Consider the following 24,169-nt stretch of genomic DNA (forward strand, 5'->3'; position numbering starts at 1 on the left):
AATATCAACTAAATTAGAGGACATCATTTCATATTATAAATTTAAATTTTTTTCACACGCATGAGCCTAAATACACACAGATCTGAGCAACTAAATTTCAATAGGAAATCTATTTACTTTATCTATAATCAAGGACACTCTGCACCCCTATCTCATTGTAATGCAAGCCTATTTTTCCTCAACGTCCAATCAGATAAGTACATGGTCATGTAGAACACAACAATTAATATTTGAGCATTCATACTCAATTTTATTTCAGCAACAGTTGCAGTGTATCACATACAACAGGTACGTCAACAAACAAGTGTTGCATCACCAGTTAGTAGCAATTTTATTATATACTATCACAGTACACAAGTTAAGGAATGCGCTTAAGTTGTACAAAGCAAAGTAACTACAACATAAAAAAATGTTTAGATGCTATATACATTTGGGACACAAAAAGATGTTGATTTCAGATCTAATGTGGTAGAAAAAAAGTCCCAAAAGGGAAACAAAGATGCTTTCAGATTTAACATTTCCTCTTGACATGCTGTTCTGCTACATTGATGTTTATACCTCCGTTTCTCCACCTAGGAGAGAATAAACATGTTTTAGGACAGGAAAGAAGCTCACAAAGTTTCACACAAGATTATAACACACACTGGCCAATACTTCAAGGTGCTGCACTGGAAAGCATTTTACTGCAGCAAATCTAATGACATCAGACCTGGTTTTATCAAGTCTGACACATTTAACCCAGTCAAACCAAAATATACTACAGCTTGCTTGATGTTGTTTGGTTATCATTTGTAGTTTTCACTACTGAGCTACAAAGAAAAATAAAACAGCATTATCATTTAACTTTTTAAATAAAAAAATTACCACACTGCAGATCCATAACTGAAATACAAGATGTTACCAAATAAAGAGTACTGAATTAATTATGCAGTAAGAAGTCATTATACATTTTTAAAATGCCTGTAAGAAATGTTTAGCCAATGTTATATATATATGAATATATATATATATATATATATGCAAAGATGACTGAAGACAAAGGCTGAAGTTTTCCAGTTTATCTTTAACGTTGATACATGATGTTTGAAGAGACCATACCACAGGGCAGCATTTTCACGAGCACACCTCACGTTCTGTCCGCAATGCGCGGCCCCAAGAGAATCGTGTGGTCAGGGTGACACGTGTCCTGCAATGAAGTTCCCGCTGGCGGGTACAAACAAGGTATAATGTCAGAGTTAGAAGGCAACTTTTTCTTTCGTCTTGCTGGGTCCTTTATTTGCACCCATTAGCAGTACTTTACCTGTTAAATTTACAGACTTGTTAAAAAGTGTTAATCCCTCAGACCTTTAACACCTCCTGTTATAAAAAGCTGCAAATCTCTTCAAGTGAAAACTCTTAAGGTTACCTGATGTTCAGTGCTTAAACCAAAATTTATTTTACAAAATCTGACATTTTACATATTTAAAAACATACACTGGCAAATTATTTAAATGTTCTTTTTTCCTCCATTAGCTGCAACAAGATCTGTTACATACCTGCAGTGAAATAACTATATCAATTTTTCTTTAGTATGGTTGGTAGTTATTCTGGTGACTGCCTGCACCTCTAGATGCCTTTCCATAGCTGCTCTGCTGACCTGTCAAAGCGATTGGATTTTACAAGTTTAACATGCAATTTGTATATCTACATATACACAAAATTACAAAACATACAAGTGGCCCATTTACTAATTTAAATCATTATAACAGCTTTGGCCTAACTTAGTAATATACCTGGACAGAAATATGAGTTTCAGTACCAAAGTTTGATTTTCTGCAGGTTGCAGAAAACGGGTAAAAGCTCATTTTGATTTACGCCGTATCCTATTCTCTTCTTTCACCCCTATAATTTTACCCACCTGGCCACTTGCCTCTAAACAGCCTCCTTCAGCAGAGAGGGTGAGGCAGTCCAGGCCGCAGACTTCTCCACGACCATCAATGCCGCTCCTTGATTGACCATCAGGAGGCACATTTGCTACGAGGAGATATGAGTAATGTTAGTTTTTCCTCCTCTCCAAGATGGAAACGCTGTTACCTGGACAAAAGCTGGCTAAACACTCCACTTATCATGGGTAATAACAAAAAGCTTCCAAACATAAAACAAGCCGGTTCCACTACCTTAATCCTTTACAGAAGTTTAGGTCCAAATGTTTTCTGGCCAATTCAATCTATCTATAGATGAAGCACCTTGAAGGACACCAATGTGGTGTCATCAGAAATAACATGCAGACTTCAGGTAGTTAAATAAACAGCAAAGCTAAAATGGTGCTTAACCAACCGCTCTAAGAAATGGAAGAGATATCAGAGGGGCTACAAAGCTTTAACACCTCTCCCATAAAAAGATTCTTGTTCAAAATGTTTCGATTTCTTTGTTACAACACTTTCAGACAATAAATATAATTTGAGGCCTTTCAACAGTTTATTAACATGTCTGCAATATCTTACCACTTCACAAAAACTGTTACCAGCCATTTAGCCAAATGCTGTAACTTACTATTGTAGGTATCATATTCTGGAGCATATCCGTAGTTGTTGTAGTTATACCCAGAGTAATCATAACCTCCATATCCATTGTAACCTGGATTGCTATAGCCATTGTTGTAACTACTATAACCTTGATTCCAGTAGCTGTTGTATCCCTGGTTCCAGTTCTGATTTTGTCCTAGGAAAAGATAGCAATACAAACAATTTGGAGTTTGTTCGAAGACATGCAACAACCTGGAACGTCTACAAGAGGAAATGTGTGACCTAAAACCATCACAAGTGATGAAGCCTGCAACCCAGTACTTATTGTATCCTGTGCTAAACCCTAGAAAATTTGCAGGAGCTTTCCCTACAAAGAAATGGAAAGTCTGCACAAGAGAAATTTTGTGTATGTAATAAATGAGTGTCATTTATCAATCCTAAAATGTTTGGATATGAAGGCATATTCCCCAAGACAGAACAAGAACTTCATAAATATTCATTTAACTATTTACTTTGCTCCTGGATTTAGGGAAAATGTTGAGGCGAAGCTGCAAATATCTAGAAGAGAAAAAAATGAAATTCCAGCAATATTTTCTGCACTGTATTTGAAAATTGTAGAGTAACCAATAAAAGTGTATAATTACAGTTTGACAGAATTGTGGAAAATGCTTATGATTGACCAATTATTAAAAGGATGAAGGTTTCTGAACAGGAGCTGCATAATATTTTTCTCCTGAAGTTGTTAAATAAAAATAAGCCCACTAGGATACAAATCAGGTTCAAGATAACTACAATTGTATTGTTAGTACTTTTCATCCCCAACTGACCTAAAACCCCTGAATCATAGTGTATAATATAGATAGGTGAAGGCCAGAGACATGTCGTGTCATGCATAGAAAACTGGAAGGATCATTGCAGTAAGTCAGGTTAATAGCCAACAGGCATAACAATTACCTGAAGTATCACTACTGCCCTGGGCTTTTATTTCTCCCATTCCTTGTAAACAAGCCTTGCAAGATAGGTTTGGTGTACAGACAACACCTCTGAGCATACTCTTCCACAACTAAAAAGTTGCAAACAAAATCCTATATAGATTACCTAACAGATATGCAGTAAAGACCTCTTCACAGCTATGACATTTAATAAAGTAATGTCATACCATTCTTCAAGACCATGCATTTTAACTCTTTCCCACCCAACAGTCAGAACCAGACTGAATCCCCATTGAACAAGTGGGAAAAGGTTAACCGGATAAACCGATAATCACCTAGCTATGAATTCCTTTACTGTTCCAGTAAAGAAACCATTTCATGTTCAAAACCCACTCGTCAGGAAATTAACTTACCCCCTCTACCACGACCTCCTCCACCAAACCCACCTCCACCTCTGCCTCCTCGTTGCTGTTGTTGCCTGTAGACCTCCTTCGGTTGTGCCACTTTAATTTCACACTGTGAAAAGTGGAGAAACATTTGGTTCAAAGAATCTACAAAGTAGATGTTCCTAAACAGTCCATTTTAATGTGTGGCGAATACAAAAATGGTGTGATTCTTAGTGTACCTGTCACATTTATCAGTGAGAGATTTAACATAGAACATTTAATGCAAGGATAAACAGACCCACATCCATACAGAGAAATTCTCAGAAATATTCACTATTTATTAAAAAGCTAAGACTGGATGACAGTCACTACATAGAAATTCACTGAAACAGATGTTTCAACCCAATCTGTCTGTATCAGTGTTTACTTGCCACGGGTGGAAAGAGTTCAAATTGCCTCTACTGTACTTTGTTCTAAGCCTATTTCATTTAATCCTATATCTTTAGTACTTCAACTACTGGAAATAGTCTGCTTTTATTTAATAATAATAATCTTTATTGTCACAAGTAAGCTTCCATTAACACTGCAATGAAGTTACTGTGAAAACCCCCTAGTCACCACATTCCGGTGCCTGTTCGGGTACACAGTGGGAGAATTCACAATGTCCAATTCATATCCAATATATCATACACCCTTGTCAGGGAAAAATGGCAGTAACTTCAAATCAACGACATAATCACAAGGGAATAAAGTTCAGTTTTTTATTTTATTTTAGAGTACCCAGTAGTTTTGTTTTCCAATTAAGGGTTCAATTTAGCGTGGCCAATCCACCTAACCTGTACATCTTTGGGTTGTGGGCGCGAAATCCACGCAGACATGAGGAGAATGTGCAAACTCCACACGGACAGTGACCCACGGCCGGGATTCCACCCCGGGTCCTCAGCGCCATAGTCCTAGTGCTAACCACTGCGCCGCATGCTACCCCAAAAGTTCAGGTTTATTGCTGAACTGCAGGATAATAACACCATCTACGGGATTTGGAAAGGCCAAAGCCATGGCAGGATCATTGAGCAAGGTTCAAAATCCCTCCAAAGTTCCATCAAAGAAAGCGCCTTCACCTCCACTACACCATCGTACCAACACCCAGGTAGCAAGAAACCTAGGGCCTGGCAGGAGGCGACGATCCGTCGAGCCCAGCCTCCTCCAACACCTCACGACGAGCAGAGGATTAGACAACGCAAGACCAGTGGTCAGGTTCTCCGACCGACCCCAGGCCTCGAAGACCGGATACAATGTGTTCTGTCGAACTTGAAATGCCAGCCTTCAAATCAAGATTGCAAAAGCATGGTAGCCAACTCTCAAATTCGGCTGGTAACTGCTTTCCTCAAGAGACTGGTTACACAGACAACTCTGTCTGGCCCCAACTCCTGAAGTCAGACAGGATAAACGGCATACCATGCAGCAGGATTTTCAAGGACTGAAGGAGAATCCCCACCAGGGAAATTGCTCCATCGAGTAATAGGATTCTCTTCTCCGCTTCCACTACTCTCTCAAGGATATTTAGCAGTTGATCAAAGTGAGCACCAATAGCCTGCACCGCAGAGCCAAGTTCATCATCCACAACATCATTCACAATGGTGGCTGCACTGCCAAGGCGTAGGCCGACATATCAGCAAAACCGCCAGGCTAAGTTGCACATGGGAATAAGCACAAGAATTCCACTGCCAACCTAGCAAGAGGAATGAAATAGCAGGGCTAGTTCTTAGAGGAAAGGCATTACAAGAGGATAGTTAGATTTCATGAAAACTCAAGATACAGAAAGCATTGCAAACCTCTCAAAAATTGCACAAAACTATCTGAATATAGAGTCGTAAGCAGGTTAGATCTTTAAAACATCCCAATTTATGGATCATCAGCGTGGCAACAGCTGAAATGGCTGAGCTGGCAGTCGACCTCAGAAGAAAGTCATCAGGAATCAGAACCAGAGACAACCACGACAACAAGGGTGCCAAGAAAGAGACAAAAGTGACACAGAAAATCAAGGAAATTGGATATTAGACAGCTGAAGGTCATAAGCAGCAGGAAAAGCAAAGAAACCTGTGAAGATATTCAGATTGCAAATGCAGATACCAGGCACCACCAAAAATGCCAATGGAAACAAAGTCTCAGGAGATAACAAAAAGAGAATATACCGGATATAAATATGCAGATCGAAAGGCAGATTAGTTAGAGATTTTCAGGGAAGAGGAATGCATCGTACTGACAATATCCGCAGAATAGCGTTGTCCATCTGCAACTGGAGCATCATGTATGAAAAGTTAGAAGAGAATATAGACACCCAGTGGTGGGTGGACAAAACAACATTGAAAGAATATAGAAGCCCTAGTAGTCATTTATGCTAATTATTTTAAAAATAAATTTAAGGTGTCCAATTCTTTTTTGCCCCCCAATTAAGGGACAATTTTTTTTTTTAAATTTAGAGTACCCAATTATTTTTTCCAACTAAGGGGCAATTTTAGCGTGGCCAATCCGCCTATCCTGCACATCTTTGGGTTGTGGGGGTGAAACCCACAGACACGGGGAGAATGTGCAAACTCCACACGGACAGTGATCCAGGTCCTCAGCGCCGTCGGCAGCAATGCTAACCACTGTGCCACCCCTTAAGGGACAATTTAGCATTGCCAATCCACCTACACTGCACATCATTAGGTTGTGGGGGTGAGACCCACACAGACACAGGGAGAACTACCTCAAAGATAATGGATGCAAAATGTCACTCTCTAATATACCTGTTTGCAAAAGAAGGGGCGTCCACCAAGAAAACAGAGTTTGGAAATAACTCGCTGGCAATCTGGTGATGAAGTTTCAGTTCTAAACTCGGGTATACCTGAACCAGAGGGAAAACAGGCAGGCTCATTTGAACCAGATATATACACACACATAGTAACACTTACAGCATTAGGAATAAAATGTTAAAATCGGGCTCTGCAGGGAACTATGATGTAGCAGCAATATCAGAAACCTAGCTGATGGCAATAAATGATGGCATTCATATAGTGGGATCAGAAAATAGAAAGGAAAAGGTGGTGTAACTATGCAGAGACAATTAGTAGGTTAATTATGAAGGATACTGTGGGAGGTGAAAAATTACACAATGAACTAATGAGGTTAAGTATGTTTAATGCAAAAAAAGGCAAAAACATTTTGTGCACACCACCGCTCACCAGAAGTATTTGCTTTAAGATTTTGATTTAGAAATTGAGATTTAGAAAGATACGTGGTAAACAGGAAGGTTATTTTAATGTACAATTTTAACAAATCAAATATAAATTGGGGACACCCAAATAGTTTGGATTTTGTGCAGTATCTGATTTAGTGTCAGGAAAGCCATGAACAGCAGAGCTGATCCTGATTTGGTTATTGTTAAGTGACCCAGACAACATAGGAAATGGAAAGTCACAGGCACAGGACCAATATAATGGCCCAACTCTTGTATGACTTGGAATTCAGAAAGAGCAAGGACCAGGAGCCAGGTACAGTATAACAAGATAATGGTTTAGGCAAACTGATTAACAGTTTTGTCCAACATTTTAATAGATGATAAGCTGAGCATCTTTAAAATCAAGATGCTGAGCTTGCATAAGAAACAATTAGAATCAGCAAATGTAGAATAAACAAATGAGACCCTAAATTAATAAATGACAATTAAATGAAGCAGGAAGAAATAAAACTCAGAAATCATACATGGGCAAAGGAAATAATAATCATAATAAAATTTATTATTGTCACAAGTAGGCTTATATCAACACCACAATGAAGTTACTGTGAAAATCCCCTAGTCGCCACACGTTGGTGCCTGTTTGGTACAGAGGGAGAATTCAGAATGTCCAATTCACCTAACAGCACGTCTTTCAGGACTTGTGGGAGGAAACCGGAGCAAACCCACGCAGACATGGGGAGAACATGCAGACAGTGACCCAAGCCGGGAATCGAACCTGGGTCCCTGGCGCTGTGAAGCAACAGTGCTAACCACTGTGCTGCTGTGCCATTAACGGAGAAAAATATAGGAATAGACAGACACGTTAAACGGGTTATCAGAGATGCAGAGACTTGAGAAATCTTAGCAGCACAGAAAATAAATTCTCAGTTCTCTGTAAAAAGGACAACTTGAGAAGTGGGAAAATCATACATTTTTGTAAAAAAAAAATGCAAACAAACATGGAAAATATGATTTAATTCAAGTGTTCACAAAGTAAGATAGTCAACATGTCCTCCCCTAAAGATAAATGATCCAAATAGAATTAATGACATAGAAAGCCTAGACATGCACACGAGAGTTCAGTGCAAACCACCAAGGAAAGCTAGAAATTATTTCCTCTCGAGAAGTTGGGAGACATTGACAGACATGATAAGCTTGTCACTGGACGCTGGAGGTGCCAACAGCTATGGATGAAGTTGAAACAGACCCAAAAATAGATGATGACGTGTTCAGCCATTATAGAATAGCATCAACAAACCAAATAAATGCAGGACTATATAGTCAAAGGATCAGCATACATATCTGAGGAAGTCATGATAAAACTGTACAGTGTTCTGATTAGCCCACAATTTGTCCTAGTTTTGGTTACCGAGATAGAGGGAAAGAAGGTTGAAAACAGTCTAATAAAGTATAAAGCTAATCACTAGAACTCGAGTTCTATGCCAAGTGGTTGGTGCGATGATCTGTTGAGTCCCTCAAGATGGCTAAAGTCGTAGTGCTGACAAAGAACATCAAACTATGTATTTCAAACAAAGCTAGTTTATTTACACTCCTTTAAATGATTCACACAGCTTACTAAGTAATAACGAAGAAAATAACTATTAAAAATGCTACAGAAATCTATAATATCTAACTATGCTGTCTGATCTCTCTCTCATATAACGAACAACCTATCTTTACCTGCCATTAACACCTTCTCAAGTCACAGTATATTTATATGGCTACTCTGCAGTGCCATCTAGTGTTGAGATACATGAACATCATCTTGTAACCCTTTACACTCCCTACATTATACATATCACTACAGTTGGCACTGCTGCCTCACAGCGCCAGGGACCCAGGTCGATTCCAGGCTTGGGTGACTGTGTGGAGTTTGCATGTTCTCCCGGTGTCTGTGTGGATTTCCCCCGGGTGCTTCAGTTTCCTCCCAAAATCCAAAGATGTGCAGGTTAGGTGGATTGAGCATGATCGATGCACTGGATTACACGGGGAGTGGGTTTAGGTAAAGTACTCTTTCGGAGGGTTGGTGCAGACTCGATGGGCCGAGTGGCCTCATTCTGCACAGTAAGGATTCTATGTAGAAAGACTGGTAAAATGCAATAGATGACCAAGAGATAGTCATCTGTGCTATACAAGATGAAATGTGTTACTTTACGAAAATCCTAAAGTTACTTCAAACCAAGTTATTATGAGTGCTAAATGGAGCATGGGGTAAAACCCTTCACATCCGGGTGCTCCGGTTTCCTCCCACAGTCCAAAGATGTGCGGGTTAGGTGGATTGGCCATGCTAAATTGCCCGTAGTGTCCTAATAAAAAAGTAAGGTTAAGGGGGGGGGGGTTGTTGGGTTACGGGTATAGGCTGGATATGTGGGTTTGAGTAGGGTGATCATGGCTCGGCACAACATTGAGGGCCGAAGGGCCTGTTCTGTGCTGTACTGTTCTATGTTCTATGACGTGATCAACACATGGGATGTTGAAAATAATTTAAGAAAGAGTAATTTAAGAAACAACTGGATGCTACAATAGAAGGACTATGGAGTCTCAGGATGTATGAACTAAAGTAGGCTGAATATCCATCTATCTTTTATCTCAAGACTGGATATATTTGCAATTAAAAATATCAAAAACAGTAATTTCAGACAACTGGTTCATCACCAGGAATCTGTGTTTACTAACAAATAGCGCTAAAGCGATTTTGGTCTTGCATCTGGCAATTTAATTGGAGATGTGCAAGTAACACAGGAGATACTTTTCCAATTAAGGGGTAATTTAGCGTGGCCAATCCACCCAACCTGCACATATTTGGGTTGTGAGGGTGAGACCCACGCAGACACGGGGAGAATGTGCAAGGAGATACAGGATTAAGCCCAACAAAGGATTTAATCATTTCTCTCGCCATTTGAAACTGGAATTTTCATTCCTTCCCCCCCCCCCCCCCCAGAGGTGCCTTTAGCTGGCACAGAATTTTGGGCCTTTCAGCCTTGAAAAGAGATTCTTCAAAATGTATAAAATAACTATATGGGGAAGGAAGTAAACAAAAGCTTTTGAAAAACCCTCAATTAATATTTCCAATTGGGGGCAGCACGGTGGCCTAGTGGTTAGCACAACCGCCTCATGGTGCTGAGGTCCCAGGTTCGATCCCGGCTCTGGGTCACTGTCCGTGTGGAGTTTGCACATTCTCCCCGTGTCTGCGTGGGTTTCGCCCCCACAACCTAAAAATGTGCACAGTAGGTGGATTGGCCACACTAAATTGCCCCTTAATTGGAAAAAATAATTGGGTAATCTAAATTTATAGAAAAAAAAATATTTCCAATTGGGTTTAGGAGCACTCTGCAAAACATAAGTAAAAAGGATCCTGAAAGGAGAGTTTCAACAAAGAATGGGATATTAAAAACGCAGACATGCTCAAACTTTGCAGACTCCATAAACTACAGCTCATCCAAAATTGTTGTTGGTCTCTCTCCTTTCCTGCACCATCCTAGCCGTATCTATTCTCTCTCATCTGCATTGTTAAGATTGGTTTCCAACCCTCCCAAAGCCCCAATTATTAAATTACAGAATGTACAGCACAGAAATAGGCCATTTGGACTGCGGTTACATGCTTCACACGAGTTGCTTCCCATTCGATCATTAATCTTCTATATCATTCTTCCTATGCATTTCATATGGCCTTCCAAGAGATGTATTTATGCTCCCTGCCTCGATTAGTTCCACATTCTAACTTTCTGAGAAAAAAGTCCGTCCTGAATTTCATACTGGATTTATTGGTGGCCATCTTTATTTATTATCCCTAGTTTTGGACTCCACAAGGGTGTGTAGCTACCTGGGGTGGCCACGTCCCAATTACAAAATGGACACTTTTCAAAGAATGCAGGGAAAATGGACAATGCTGAGAAAACAAGCAGGTGCAAAGTTTGTCTGTTGATTGGAGCTGTAGCTCCCAGACAAGGCCGATACTGCAAAGCCATTACCATATTAATGAGCCATCTCCGGGGACAAAAGAGTAACATTTAGGTTAACGATACTAAAGCATACACCCTGGCGCCAGAGGAGACGAGAACAAAGCAGGCCAACGGCCATCTAGGACCCGCCCAGCAATCAGGGCACCCACCCCTTTATTGGAGGAAATCGATACCAATGATCAAGATACGGTCCAATTAATTGGGACCAAGTTCAAGGCCCGCCCAAAAACGCGCGAAGCCCCTTTTGGGTATAAGAAGAAGCCCCCAAGAGAGAATCGCTCTCTTGGCCTTGGCTCTCAGCGACGAGAGACCTGCCTAGCAGCTGCACCAGAGCAAGTCCAAAGTCAACGCACGCTACGAGATAGACACTCCTAGCTACCATTCCGCACCAGCTCGACCCCAGCAGCCTCAGAACCGGACAATGGCCATTGTTCCTCTGACTGAGTGGGCGCCTGAAGCTAAGTATAGGCTTTAGTAGTGGTGATAGTTTAGTTGGTAGAGTTTGTGCATGAGTATAATTGACTGTGTGTAAATAAATGAGCATTGATTTCGAACTTACTAACTGGTCTTTGATCAGTATTCGGTTTTGAACCTTGTGGCGGTATAGAAAGATACCTGGCGACTCTTGAGCAAATTTAATTAGAATTAAGGAAGACGACCATATTAGCCGCTGTAAACAGAGCCAATTAAAGAGAGAGCACAACGAGCAACAGGTGGAAAGAAGTCTACTCTATCTAACCCTGACATAACCGTAAGACTATCAGGTCACCCTTGTCTTCTCTTTTCCGACAAAAAGAACTCCATCCTGTTCCTGATAGTTTCTTCTGGTATCATTCTTGAAATTGTTTTTGCAGTTTCTCTGGTTCCTTTATACCTTTTTCTTTTACAAAAGAACTGTGCAGAGTCCACCATGGTCCTACATAAGTTTAACATAACTTCAGTTTTTCAATTCTATCCTTATAGAAAATAAGCCCAGTGTTTGGTTTACAATTTACATGACCTTATGAACATGACGTTAGCTCCCTTTCCTCCTCTACCCAGATTATACTTATTTTCGAAGATAGTTTCCACGTTCTAGGCTGGCAAAACGTACTACCTCAGCGACCTCACACTTATCTATATTGAAATTAATTTGTTAATTACACTCCTATTCTGCAAATATATATGTCGGTCTTCTTCAGTATCAACTATACCTCTTAATTTGATGCTGTTCCCAAATTTTTTTTATTTGTTTTCTGATTTCCAAGTCCATGACAATGGTGAAAATTGGTCTTAGCACCGATCTCAATGGAGCACTACTTTCTATCTTTGTCAGGCTGAGGAGCTACCTCCACTGTTCTGTAGCCAGCTTGCTATCCATCTTGATGCCTGTCCAGATTCTGTATGCTCTGACCTTAAGCCATGAGTCCACTATGAGGTACCCTATTGAAGGCCTTTTGAAATCCAAATATATTACATCTACTATTTTACCCCATCTACTCTCACTCTTACTTCAAGAATTCAATAAGGTTCACAAGTGAATTTACTGCACATCCTTTAGTGGATGTATTTTTAAAAAATTATTTATATGTAGAATAATATTTTCATATTCATTTATAGTTTAATTTCATGGTTCTTTGCCTTTCAAATGTTGTTTTTTTATCTTTTTTCTTAACTTTTTGTATTGCTTTTGCTGTCCATGTATTTAGTGCCAGCGTGACTCAGTTGAAAACACTAACCATTGAGTCACAAGAATCCAGGTTCATGTCCCAAGTGCAAAGTTTCACAACAAATTTGAACGCTGACGCTCCGGTGCAGTAGTGTAAGAGTGCACAGTATCAGAGACATTGTCTTAGTTGAGACATCAAACCAAGGTGAACTGAAAAGATCCCATGCCACTCTTTCAAAGAAGAGCTGGGGAGTTATCCCAGTGTTCTGTAAATTTTTATGCCTCAATCAAGATTAAAAAAATAGCCTCACAGCATCAGGGACCAAGGTTCAACTCCAGCCTTGGGTGACTGTGTGGAATTTGCACATTCTCCCAGTGTCTGTGTGGGTTTCCTCCCACAGTCCAAAGATGTGTAGGTTAGGTTAAGGGATTACTGGGATAGGATGGGGAGTGGGCTTGGGTGGAGTGATCTTTCAGAGGGATGGTGCCGACCCAATGGGCTGAATGGCCTCCACCTGCGCTGTAGGGATACTATGATTATCTGCTCATTATCACCTTGTTGTTTAAGACCATAAGACACAGAAGCAGAATTAGGCCACTCGGCCCATCGAGTCTTCTCCGCCATTCTTAGAACATACAGTGCAGGAGGAGGCAATTCGGCCCATCGAGTCTGCACCAACCCACTTAAGCCCTCACTTCCACCCTATCCCCGTAACCCAATAACCCCTCCTCACCTTTTTTGTCTCCAAGGGCAATTTATCATGACTAATTCACCTAACCTGCACGTCTTTGGACTGTGGGAGGCAACCGGAGCACCTGGAGGAAACCCAAGCAGACAAAGGGAGAACGTGCAGACGCCGCGCAGAGTGACCCAGCGGGGAATGAAACCTGGAACCCTGTGAAGCCACAGTGCTATCCACTTGTGCTACTGTGCTGCCCATTCAATCGTGGCTGATATGTTTCTCATCCCATTCTTCTGCCTTCTCCCATAACCCCTGATCCCCTTATGAATCAAGAACCTACCTATCTCTGTCTTAAAGACACTCATTGATTTGGCCTCGACAGCCTTCTGCGGCAACTGTTCCACGGATTTACCACCCTCTCGCTGACAAATTCCTCCTCATCTCAGTTTTACAGAATCGTCCCATCAGCCTGAGACTGTGCCCTCGGGTTCTAATTTTTTCTACGAGTGGAAACATCCTCTCCACCTCCACTCTATGTAAGCCTCGGAGTATCTTGCAAGTATCAATAAGATACCCCCTCATCCTTCAAAACTCCAACGAGTACAAACCCAGAGTCTTCAACCGCTCCTCATATGACAAGCTCTTCATTCTTCTAGATCCTTTCCAAGGTCAGCACATCCTTCCTTAGATACGAGGCCCAAACTGCTTGCAATACTCCGAATGGGGTCTGACCAGAGCCTTATACAGCTTCAGAAGTACATCCCTACTCTTGTACTGAAACTGAAAATCGCTTATTGTCACGAGTAGGCTTCAATGAAGTTACTGTGAAAAGCCCCTAGTCGCCACATTCCGGCGCCTGTCCGGGGAGGCCGGTACGGGAATCGAACCGTGCTGCTGGCCTGCTTGGTCTGCTTTAAAAGCCAGCGATTTAGCCAAGTGAGCTAAACCAGCCCCTCTAGCCCTCTCGACATGAATGCTAACATTGCATTTGCCTTCCTAACTGCCGACTGAACCTGCACGGAGAATCTTGAACTAGTACTCCTAAATCCCTTTATGTGTCTGATTTTCTAAGTCTTTTCCCATTTAGAAAATAGTTTATGACTCCATTCTTCCTACCAAAGTGTGAATTTGCTGAGTGCAAATTAGCTTCCACATTTTACATTACAACTGTGACTGCACTTCAAAAAGGGTAAAGTGATTTTAGTCTTCTAGTGGTCATGAAAAGTACTATATAAATGCAAGACTTCCTTTTTACTTCATGGATGCCCTTTGCTTAAAGTTCAATTTTGATCTCAGCACAAAGTGTCACATTATTGATTCTTTTGCCTTGTTTTTTGATCAAAATACATTTTCTGAACACTTGATCACAATTTTTAATATTTCCTACTCAGTTCTATCTCGGCGTCAATATTCTATAGAACAGTACAGCACAGAACAGGCCCTTCGGCCCTCGATGTTGTGCCGAGCAATGATCACCCCACTTAAACCCACGTAACCCGTATACCCGTAACCCAACAATCCCCCCATTAACCTTACACTACGGGCAATTTAGCATGGCCAATCCACCTAACCCGCACATCTTTGGACTGTGGGAGGAAACCGGAGCACCCGGAGGAAACCCACGCACACACGGGGAGGACGTGCAGACTCCACACAGACAGTGACCCGGCCGGGAATCGAACCTGGGACCCTGGATCTGTGAAGCATTGATGCTAACCACCATGCTACCGTGAGGCCCTAATATTCTTTTCCTGTTTATTTCCCTAGAGCCATTCTTATCCCTTTAAAATTAGCTTTTTTTCCAATCTAGTACTTTGGTCTTTATCTTATGTCCTTCCCAATTGTGATCTGAAGCCTTATTTTGTGGTGACTTATTGCTTCAATATTTCCCCCTCATTTCCCTTAACTGGAATGCACTACCTGGAGGCAGGTTGTATCTGCATGAATAGGATTAGGTAGGTAAGTCAGGTGTTTTTCACATGTCAGTGCAGACTCGATGGGCCGAAGGGATTCTTCTGCACTGTGTGATTCTGTGATTTGCAATGGTTCTTTCCCCATTATTAGATCCAGCAGTGATTCCTTCCTTCTTACCCGTTTTTTAAGTAAGCCAACATACAAATCCTATACACACTAAAAACATAATTTCCTTTCCCCCTTTAGCTACTTAAAATTCTTGTCCTCTCTTCAAATCCTTCCATTGTCTCATCTGCCATCATTTTTCTACCCTCCTACAGCATTCTCCCAAACTTGAGACGGTAATGTCACTGGATTAGTAATCCAGAGGTCCTGATTAATGTTCTGGGGACATGAGTTCAAATCCCACCTCACCAATTTATGGAATTTAAATTCAATTAATGAATTTGGAATTTAAAGCTGGTCTCAGTAATGGTGGCCATGCTATACTGGAACACTAATGTTCTTTAAGGCAGAATATTTGCCGTCCTTATCCAGTCTCACCTACATGTAACTCCAGACCCACAGCAATGTGGTTGACTCTTAGCTGCCCTCTGCAATGGCCTAGAAAGCTACTCAGTTCAAGGCTAATTAAGGATGGGAAACAAACGCTGGCTTTGCCAGTGACACCCACAACCTATGGAAAAATTAAAGATGCCAGTTCCTGATCAGATTATGATGCACACCCCATTCCCTTCGCTCCACCATTAGCAACAGTGCACTCGGCCACCACATTCTCTGGAACTTCCTGTCCAAAGCCCTCTTTTTCTTTTCATCTTCCTATCTTTCCTAACAACCTCCCTAAAATAAATCTCTGATCCAAGTTTTGGTCACTCTTCTAACATTTCGTCCTATGTCTCCAAATCTGTTGCTCTCGCAGATGACTTCTCTGAAGCATTCTGAAACTTGCTCCACATTCAAACCGTTATATAAACACAGGGCACTAATTGGAAAAAATGGTTCTACCCCGAAATGCTCCAAACCTTGAATTGTATTGATGCCTTTTCTAGACGTACCTTGCTGGATCCTATGTTGTGATACTTGTTTTCTAATAGCCTTTTTACTGGTTCTTCCTCCATAAACGTGATAAAGCAGAAACCTCTCCGTTCATTCGTCTTGTTGTCAATCGGAAGTTCAATGCCTTCGATCTATAAACAAAACCAACAGTTCAGGCAACTTCACATTTTGTGCGGTCTTGTTCAGTTCACTACTTAGAGAAACTATAATCTACTAAAAATGTTATGTTTTTTCAAACACAAAAATTCTAATTAAGCAGCATAAAGTGGTAATTTAGTGCTGTAAAATGGTTGAATGATCAAATAATTTTAGCCGTGACTTTAAAAGGGAATATTTCCTCCCATTTCCACAATAAAATTGGGTACCCTTTTTGAATTTTCATTTCAAACTTAAATGAAACAGTATGTTTGTGTTGTTTTCAAATACTGACCTACTGGCATTTCTTTTAATTGCAGGCCAGTAACATTACTCATACAAAACAAAATAGATCTGTAATATAATAGTCCTGTGTAGAGCATGTATTTTGTATCCACATTACTTTTACTTACTGTCTTAATTTTTGAGTAAAGCTTCAACATTTATGTTGAAGAAAAACTTGGGTAAACATCTTCCCAATGCATTAATGCATGTGGAAAGAAGCATGGTATGTCTGTGAATGTCAGCAAAGTAGTATCCAAGTTACAGTGTAGGTTTATAACAGGCCATAAAAATAGAAACTAGCTATAATTAGTACAAGTCGTGGCTGTTTACATCAAAATCTTACTGCCACTGAGGTTAAGTCTAACTTGCCTCTCCATACGCTCCAAAGTAATCCTTAACCATTTCTTCTGGTACATCAGGACTTAGGCCACCAACAAAAACTTTCTTAGCTGGTTCTTTGCCTTTTATAGCCTTTGCTCTTTTAGGATCAATGAGCCTTCCATCCAGCTTGTGTTCCTTCAGTTCCAAAACCTACAAGAATTTATGAACAGTTTCTGTACCAGAACTACAATTTTCAGAGACAATACATACTTGTTCGATACCAAAATAATAACCGACTCTGAACCTTATTTTAAAACTTTCAGAGAATGTTTTCTAGTATTTGTGATAATAAAGTAACACGTAGAGAGGGAAAATGAATTTGTGACCTCTGAAGTTCAACCATTCTGTTTTAAGTCCCAGTTCTTGAGTTCAGTGCTCACTTCTCTACAACACAAGCAGAAATACTGCCCCTGCTACTCCTGGCTCGAAAAGCATTTCTGTAATAATAAAGGTTCCTTTGAAATTTTACATTTTACTACCTCTTGACTGACCAAATTATACTTTCTGGTAAATTCACACAATTACCCAATCATTTCAAATAGCAACCAAAATAATCCCCTTGTTTAATTAAATTTCTACCATAAAGATGTACAAACTTCTGCAGCAACGGTCTAATTTAGATGCATAGGAAAAACTCCTACCTCAATCCAATATATTTTTCCCAGCGGGGATCAATAACAAAAAGCACATTTGTGTACTTAAAATGATCACATCCGCTCTTTACTCACCTAGCTTCCTGCCAATTAGAGTCATGACCTGGGGTGAAAAGCAGAGGTCAGTGCCACAAGAACACAAACTGCACGCTTCTTGGTATCATTCCCTGCTGACAACAAATATCTTCAAAAATGGATTGGGTTTTGTACATAATTCTCACAATTAATCTATAATTCATAATGCATATTGTGGAAAGAATTTAGGTATAATCACTGCATTATGGTACTCATTTGAAGTAGCATACTCCCAATGAATATCCAGAGACAGCTTTCTACAAGCTAATTCTTGCATAGTCACTACTAAAAACTCATTATAAAGTGATTTCTAAAATGTAATGTTGTCCAAGAACATCCCCCATCCCACCATGATTATGGGCTAGCCCAGGAAACAAATAAAGCTCCCCCTCCCCTTCCACAGAATGGATTAACATTATTGAGGTTACATATACAAGGGCTTGAATCAAATACCAGATTAGTAGCACATCTGAACTAGGACATCAAAATACTTAATAAAATAAACTACTGATTTCACTAAACATTGGAATTATATGAGGAAAATAAATTTCTACAGCTTTGTTAAATTTGTGTTCAGAAAGTCACCGTTGGTTATTTAGATATCTATTTGTAACAAGCTATTGTTAACATTCCTCAATGCAACTTTTATTCAAAGGCCATCACAAGAGCACACACATTTTGATGTAATTTTTAACAATATTGATAGTTGACTTACCCTGTCCACGCTTGCAGGTTCTCTGAATAGTACAAAACCAAATCCTCTTGACCGCCCTGTCACTGCATCCATCTTTATGGTACAATCCAGTACTTCACCGAACCTGGACAAGTAATCTGTCAAATCCTTCTTGCTCGTATCCCAGCTAAGACCCCCAATGAACATTTTCCTGTGAAAAATAATATTTATAAAGTGATCCTGACAATTCTGGTATATTGTAATGCACTGTTTATAATTAAACAAATAGTAATACGTAATAAAAGTTAAAAAGAAGTTGTCCAAGGTTATTTCAACAGTAGTCATATCTTGTTTCTAAGTTCTTTGGAGGCATATTTTTTTCAAATTTAAATGTTATATATTAACACTTAATATATTATTACAAAATTGGGTTTCACTGCCAAGTATGTTCCCTAAAATCAAGTATCAAGACTTCCGGATGCGACCACAGAGTGAGCGGTTGCACATTTGGTGGCTCCCGCTCAAGGCGGATATTTTTGGTCTTTTCCCCACCCGAAGGGCGAAGTATTTTGAGAGCAAGAGGTGCAGGAGTGTCTGTGGAAGGTTTTACTCTGTTGTGGCTGGTGGATGGGTCCACAGACGAGGAGTGGTGCAAGAAGGAATGAACTGCTGGATTAGGAGAGTCTTTGTGTTGCGCCACAGGATAAGACTGAGGGCAAGGGGATTGCGCTGTCTTCCCAGTGGTCGATGGGACGGTTGGCAGTGTTCCTTAATGACAAGTTTTAGTAGGAGGGGAAAGAGGCCCTGGAAGACCTAGCCAAAGTGGTGGAACCACTTAAATCTGGGATTGAGCGAGTGGAGCAGAGGCTGGAGTCCCAAGGCCACGCAATCCAGAAAGTGGAGGAAGCAGTGGGGGAGCACGAGGAGTAGTTGGCCTCGTTGGTGACTGAGATGGCTGTAATGCGGGAGACAGAAAGAGCTGAGGGAGAAGATGGAGGATTTAGAGAATCGCCCGGGGGGGGGGGGGGGGGGGGGGGGGGGGGGGGGGGGGGGCACTCTCCCCATTGCTTGCTGAATGTGGTGGTGTCACCCTCCACAGTGACTGAGCCAGAAGTGAGTAATTTAATGGATACAGAAAAAGCTTTCAAGTGTGTCAATTGGGGGTACACCTCAGATTTTGGGGCGGTTTGGTTTTGGACCAAAATTTATATCTTGGATTAAGCTTTTGTATAGGGGCCCCTCCGCGAGTGTCTGTATTAATGCCGTGAGCTTGGGGTACTTTCAACTGAATAGGCAGGGTAGCATGGTTGCGCAGTGGTTAGCACTGCTGCCTCATGACACTGAATTGCCTCATGACACTGAGTACTCGGGTTCGATCCTGGGTCACTGTCCGTGTGACATTTGCACATTCTCCCTGTGTTTGCATGGGTCTCACCCCCACAACTCAAAGATGTGCTGTGCAGGGTAAGTGGATTGGCCACACTAAATTGCCCTTTAATTGGGAAAAGAAGAATTGGTGGGTGCTTTAAATTTATATTCAAAAACATTTTATAAAATTCAACTGAGATGGGGTACAAGGCAGGCTTGCCCATTATCTCCGATGTTGTTTGCCATGGCTATTGAGCCACCAGCCATTGCGTTGACGTCACCTGTCGGATGGGGATAGAGGGTGTCCTTACGTGCAGATGATTTACTGTTATAGTCATGGACCCACTTTCCAATGTGGGGGAGACAATGGAGGTGCTCAGGGAGTTTGGCTCCTTTTCAGGCTATAAGCTAAACCTGGTTAAGAGAGAATGTTTTTCGTTGAACCCAACATTGAGTGGAGTGGATCTGGGGAGGCTACTGTTTTGTCCGGCAAGGACTAGTTTCCAGCTTTCACAAAGAGTCATCCAGACTCAAAATGTTAGCTCCCTCCTGTCTCCAAAGATGCTGTCACACCTGCTGAGATTGTCCAGTATTTTCTGTTTTTGTTTCAGATTACAGCATCTGTAGTAATTTGCTTTTATAGACAATCAGGGGCTTGATACTACCTAAACTGCTGTGTTATTACTGATGTGGAGATGCCGGCGTTGGACTGGGGTGAGCACAGTAAGAAGTCTTACAACACCAGGTTAAACCAGGTTCACACCTCTTTAACCTGGAGTTACCTCTCTCTCTGCATCTTTGATGATTTGATTGCCTGCAGGTGCTCGCATTCCGGGGCATCTCTGACTGTGTCTATATAAACATTTCTGGAACAAGCCTTTCCATTCACCTGAAGAAGGAGCCGTGCTCCGAAAGCTCGTGTTTGAAACAAACCTGTTGGACTTTAACCTGGTGTTGTAAGACTTCTTACTGTGTTATTACTGGGCAGCAAACATTGAGACGGTGCGGGTCGTTTAAGGATCCGGACTCTATATGTGGGCGGATGGAAGAGGTTTTGTGCATTGGATTGCGTCAGAGGGTCCTTTTGAGTACCCAATTGGTTTTTTTTCAATTAAGCGGCAATTTAGCATGACCAATCCACCTAGCCTGCAAATCTTTGGGTTGTGGGGGTGAAACCATGCAGACATGGGGAGAATGTGCAAACCGTACACGGACAGTGAATCAGGGCCGGGATTCGATCCCTGGTCCTCAGCGCACTGAGCTGCAGTGCTAACCACTTCATTCCCGTTTTCCCAAGTAAAATTTTTGTCGAACCTCTTTACGGAGTCAATTTAGACAACATTTTAAATTAGCCTCTATGCTGCTTTTCAAGCTGATTTGCAGGAACCGTAAGTTTGTGCCATCTGGTTTAGATTCAATGTTCAGGGCATGGGAGAGGGAGGGGTTGGAGAGGTTTAGGGATATGTTTCTGAAGGGTAGGTTTGCCAGTCTAGGGCAGCATGGTGGCAGAGTGGTTAGTGCTGCTGCCTCACGGTGCTGAGCTCCCAGGTTCGATCCCGGCTCTGGGTCACTGTCCGTGTGGAGTTTGCACATTCTCCCCCTGTGTGTGTGAGTTTCGCCCCCACAACCCAAAAGATGTGCAGGGTAGGTGGATTGGCCACGCTAAATTGCCCCTTAATTGGAAAAAATGAATTGGGTACTCTAAATTTATTTTTAAAAAGGTTTCCCAGTCTAGATGAGATTTTGAAGAAGTTCCAGCTCCCGAGAGGAATGTATTCAGATACTTTTGGGTGCGTGATTTTGTACACAAGGAGCTTCCTTTCCCCTGGTACCGACTCCCTCACTTTTGGATAAGGTCCTGTCCTTGGACGAGCTAGCGGAGTGAAATGGGAGGACAAGCTGGGTTTGGTCTTGGGGGTGTGTTTGTACGTGTGGAGTGAGGCATTTCATAGGGTTACCTTCACATTATTTGCAAGGTTAAGTCTGATAGTTCAAGGGCACACCTGACCAGGGCAGGTCTGAGTTGGTTCTTTTTTTTTGGATGGCTTGAGTTGGGGTTATTTTTGTAATATTGAAAATTTTGTTGGAATAAAAATATATATATATATTTAATTTGCATGTTTCTTCCTATTTGCCTCTGTATCATGGACATCCAATCTCTCTTCACCTCCATTCCCCATCAAGACAGTCTGAGATCTCACTGCTTTTTCTTTGTATGGAGGCTCAACCAGTTCCATTCCATTGCCACGTTCCTCTACCTGGTTGAACTTGTTCTCACATTGAACAACTTCTCCTTTAACTCTGCTCCCTTCTGCCAAATAGAATCACGGGCCTTAGCTCGGTCTGCCTTTTTGTGGGATGTACTGTACATTCTTTGTTCCGGTCCTACTCCCTTGCTTTTTTCCTGCTACTGTATTGCTGCCGCCTCCTTGTCTTACTCTGACCTGGGAAATTTCATTGAATTTGCTTCCTTCTATTATCCGCACATGTTTATCTCCAACTCTATGCTTCCCTCCATTTCAGTGGATAAGCTATCGACCGATATTCAAGGACCCACACAGCAACCTTTATAACATTTCCTCACATCCAATTTCCAGCAAGGACGCTATTCCATTCACCCTGTTTCTCCCCCTCCATCACATCTGCCACCACCTCCAAACATATCCCCGCCCTTTACAGTATTCCCTCCTGTCATTTTAATTCTCTGCGATTTTAATTCTCTACAATGCTCCCACTCTGACCCTTGCCATGCTCCAACATTCAGATGAAGCTTAATGTAAACTTGAGAAACAACGCCTCATCTCGACAGGGCACTTTACGAGGTACACTGTTGATTTCAACAATTTTAGACCATGACCACTATATATCATATACATCATAGGATCTATTGCAGAAGTCGACCATTCGGCCCATCGAGTCACCACCAGCCCTTGGAAAGAACACCCTTCTTAAATCCAAGCCTCCACCCTATCCCCGTAACCCCACTTACCATTTTGGACACTAAGAGGCAATTTAACATAGCCAATGCACTTAACCTGCACATCTTTGGACTGTGGGAGGAAACCCTCGCAGACAATCAAACACCACACATACAGCTGGAATTGAACCCGGGTCCTTGGCACCGTGAGGCAGCAGTGCTAACCACTGTGCCACCCCATTTTGTTCTGTCCCTGTTGATTTCTTTAATTTGCATTTGGACGTATATTTTGCTTCTTCACTTGTTCCATTTACATTTCCTTTCACCTTTCCTTATTCAATCCCCCCTGCGCTCCACCTCGCCATACCTTCCCTTTTGTTCTTCTCCCCCTTCCCTAAAACCTATTACATTTCTAACTTTTCCCAGTTCTGACGAAAGGCCACAGGTCGGAAACGTTAACTCGGTTTCTCCCTGCCCAGATGTTGTCTGACCCGCTGAGCATCGGCAGCATTTTCTAGGTTTTTAAATTAAAAAAAATTAAATAGACGCGCTCGATCTCGTAATGAAGCGTCGATGCCATATTGTCTGATTCATATTCTTTATGTAGCACCGGGGGGGCGGGACTGACAGCAAAAGAGGCAGCAGCCACGGGTGGGGAGGCAGAGGGAGCGGGAGAAAGATACTGAAAGTGGGTCACAGACACTGGGAGCCGAGTCATTGCGCCACGTTGCTGAGCCACACAAAAGCAGAGGGAAAGGGAAGTGAGGGGGTGTTAAAGGGAGAGGCGGGGGCGGCTGGGCAATCCCAAGGCGGCTCAGTGTTATTCACATTTGCACACAAAGCAGACGGATCCCGGGGGTGGGCGGGGCTTGGCCGTCAGCACGCGCTCCGGCTCCGGTATCCCGAGCACGCGCCCCCCAGGGCTTCTCCGGCCCCGCACCCCGCCAGTCTTTTGTCTCCGCGGCCGAGGGGGAAGGTGGGCGCCGCCTCCTGCTCACTCACCCTTCGTCCTCCTCGTTTTTGCTGGCGTTTATTTTAGCTCCTTCGGGGAACTCCTCGGACGCCGCCATGCTCTGCTCCATCAGGCCGGCGGAAGGCGCGTTGTAACTGTACTGAGCGTCCATCGGTTCCTCTCCTCCGGCGGGCGGGCGGTCGGTCGGAGGGGGAAGGGTGGGTCACTTTTGAGACACGGACGTTGGAGGGCTGCTTGCTTGAGAACCGGCCGAGCTGGCGCCGCCGCGACTGCTGCTCCTGCTTGGCTACAAAATGGCGGTCGGCGCAGGAAGGGGAGTGAGAGGGGGAGGGGGGGAATCCGGGCAGCAGCCGGCCGCCCGCCGC

General features: G+C 42.2%; 1 protein-coding gene across 8 annotated transcripts; it reads right to left on the reverse strand.

The window, feature by feature from the left end:
* Window positions 1-223: 223 nt before the first annotated feature.
* On the reverse strand, window positions 224-24,169 carry hnrnpdl (heterogeneous nuclear ribonucleoprotein D-like). 8 transcript variants are annotated; one of them, XR_005460026.1, is made up of 10 exons: window positions 23,834-24,169; window positions 18,589-18,757; window positions 17,134-17,295; window positions 16,344-16,475; window positions 3,850-3,952; window positions 2,533-2,700; window positions 1,898-2,013; window positions 1,536-1,636; window positions 1,099-1,203; window positions 224-572 (listed from the first exon to the last, which is right to left on the reverse strand). XR_005460026.1 is itself a non-coding variant. In XM_038791663.1 (9 exons), exons 1-8 carry the CDS (start codon window positions 23,953-23,955, stop codon window positions 1,550-1,552), a joined length of 1,059 nt encoding a protein of 352 aa, XP_038647591.1. In that variant the 5' UTR covers window positions 23,956-24,167; the 3' UTR covers window positions 224-572; window positions 1,536-1,549. The 8 variants fall into 8 exon arrangements, 6 of the variants coding, with proteins under 6 accessions (XP_038647591.1, XP_038647592.1, XP_038647593.1 ...); XR_005460027.1 differs by lacking the exon at window positions 1,898-2,013 and having other exon boundaries at window positions 23,834-24,160; XM_038791663.1 differs by lacking the exon at window positions 1,099-1,203 and having other exon boundaries at window positions 23,834-24,167.

Source organism: Scyliorhinus canicula, chromosome 3 (genome assembly GCF_902713615.1).
Source record: "Scyliorhinus canicula chromosome 3, sScyCan1.1, whole genome shotgun sequence".
Classification (NCBI taxonomy): Eukaryota; Metazoa; Chordata; class Chondrichthyes; order Carcharhiniformes; family Scyliorhinidae; genus Scyliorhinus; species Scyliorhinus canicula.

Excerpts from the sequence above, each read along its gene's own strand:
- hnrnpdl (XM_038791663.1), bottom strand. The coding sequence starts at position 23,955 with ATGGACGCTCAGTACAGTTACAACGCGCCTTCCGCCGGCCTGATGGAG. Across the intron at positions 18,758-23,833 it reads AAAAACGAGGAGGACGAAGG|GAAAATGTTCATTGGGGGTC; the intron begins GTGAGTGAGCAG and ends TATTTTTCACAG. Across the intron at positions 2,014-2,532 it reads AGAATATGATACCTACAATA|CAAATGTGCCTCCTGATGGT; the intron begins GTAAGTTACAGC and ends ATCTCCTCGTAG.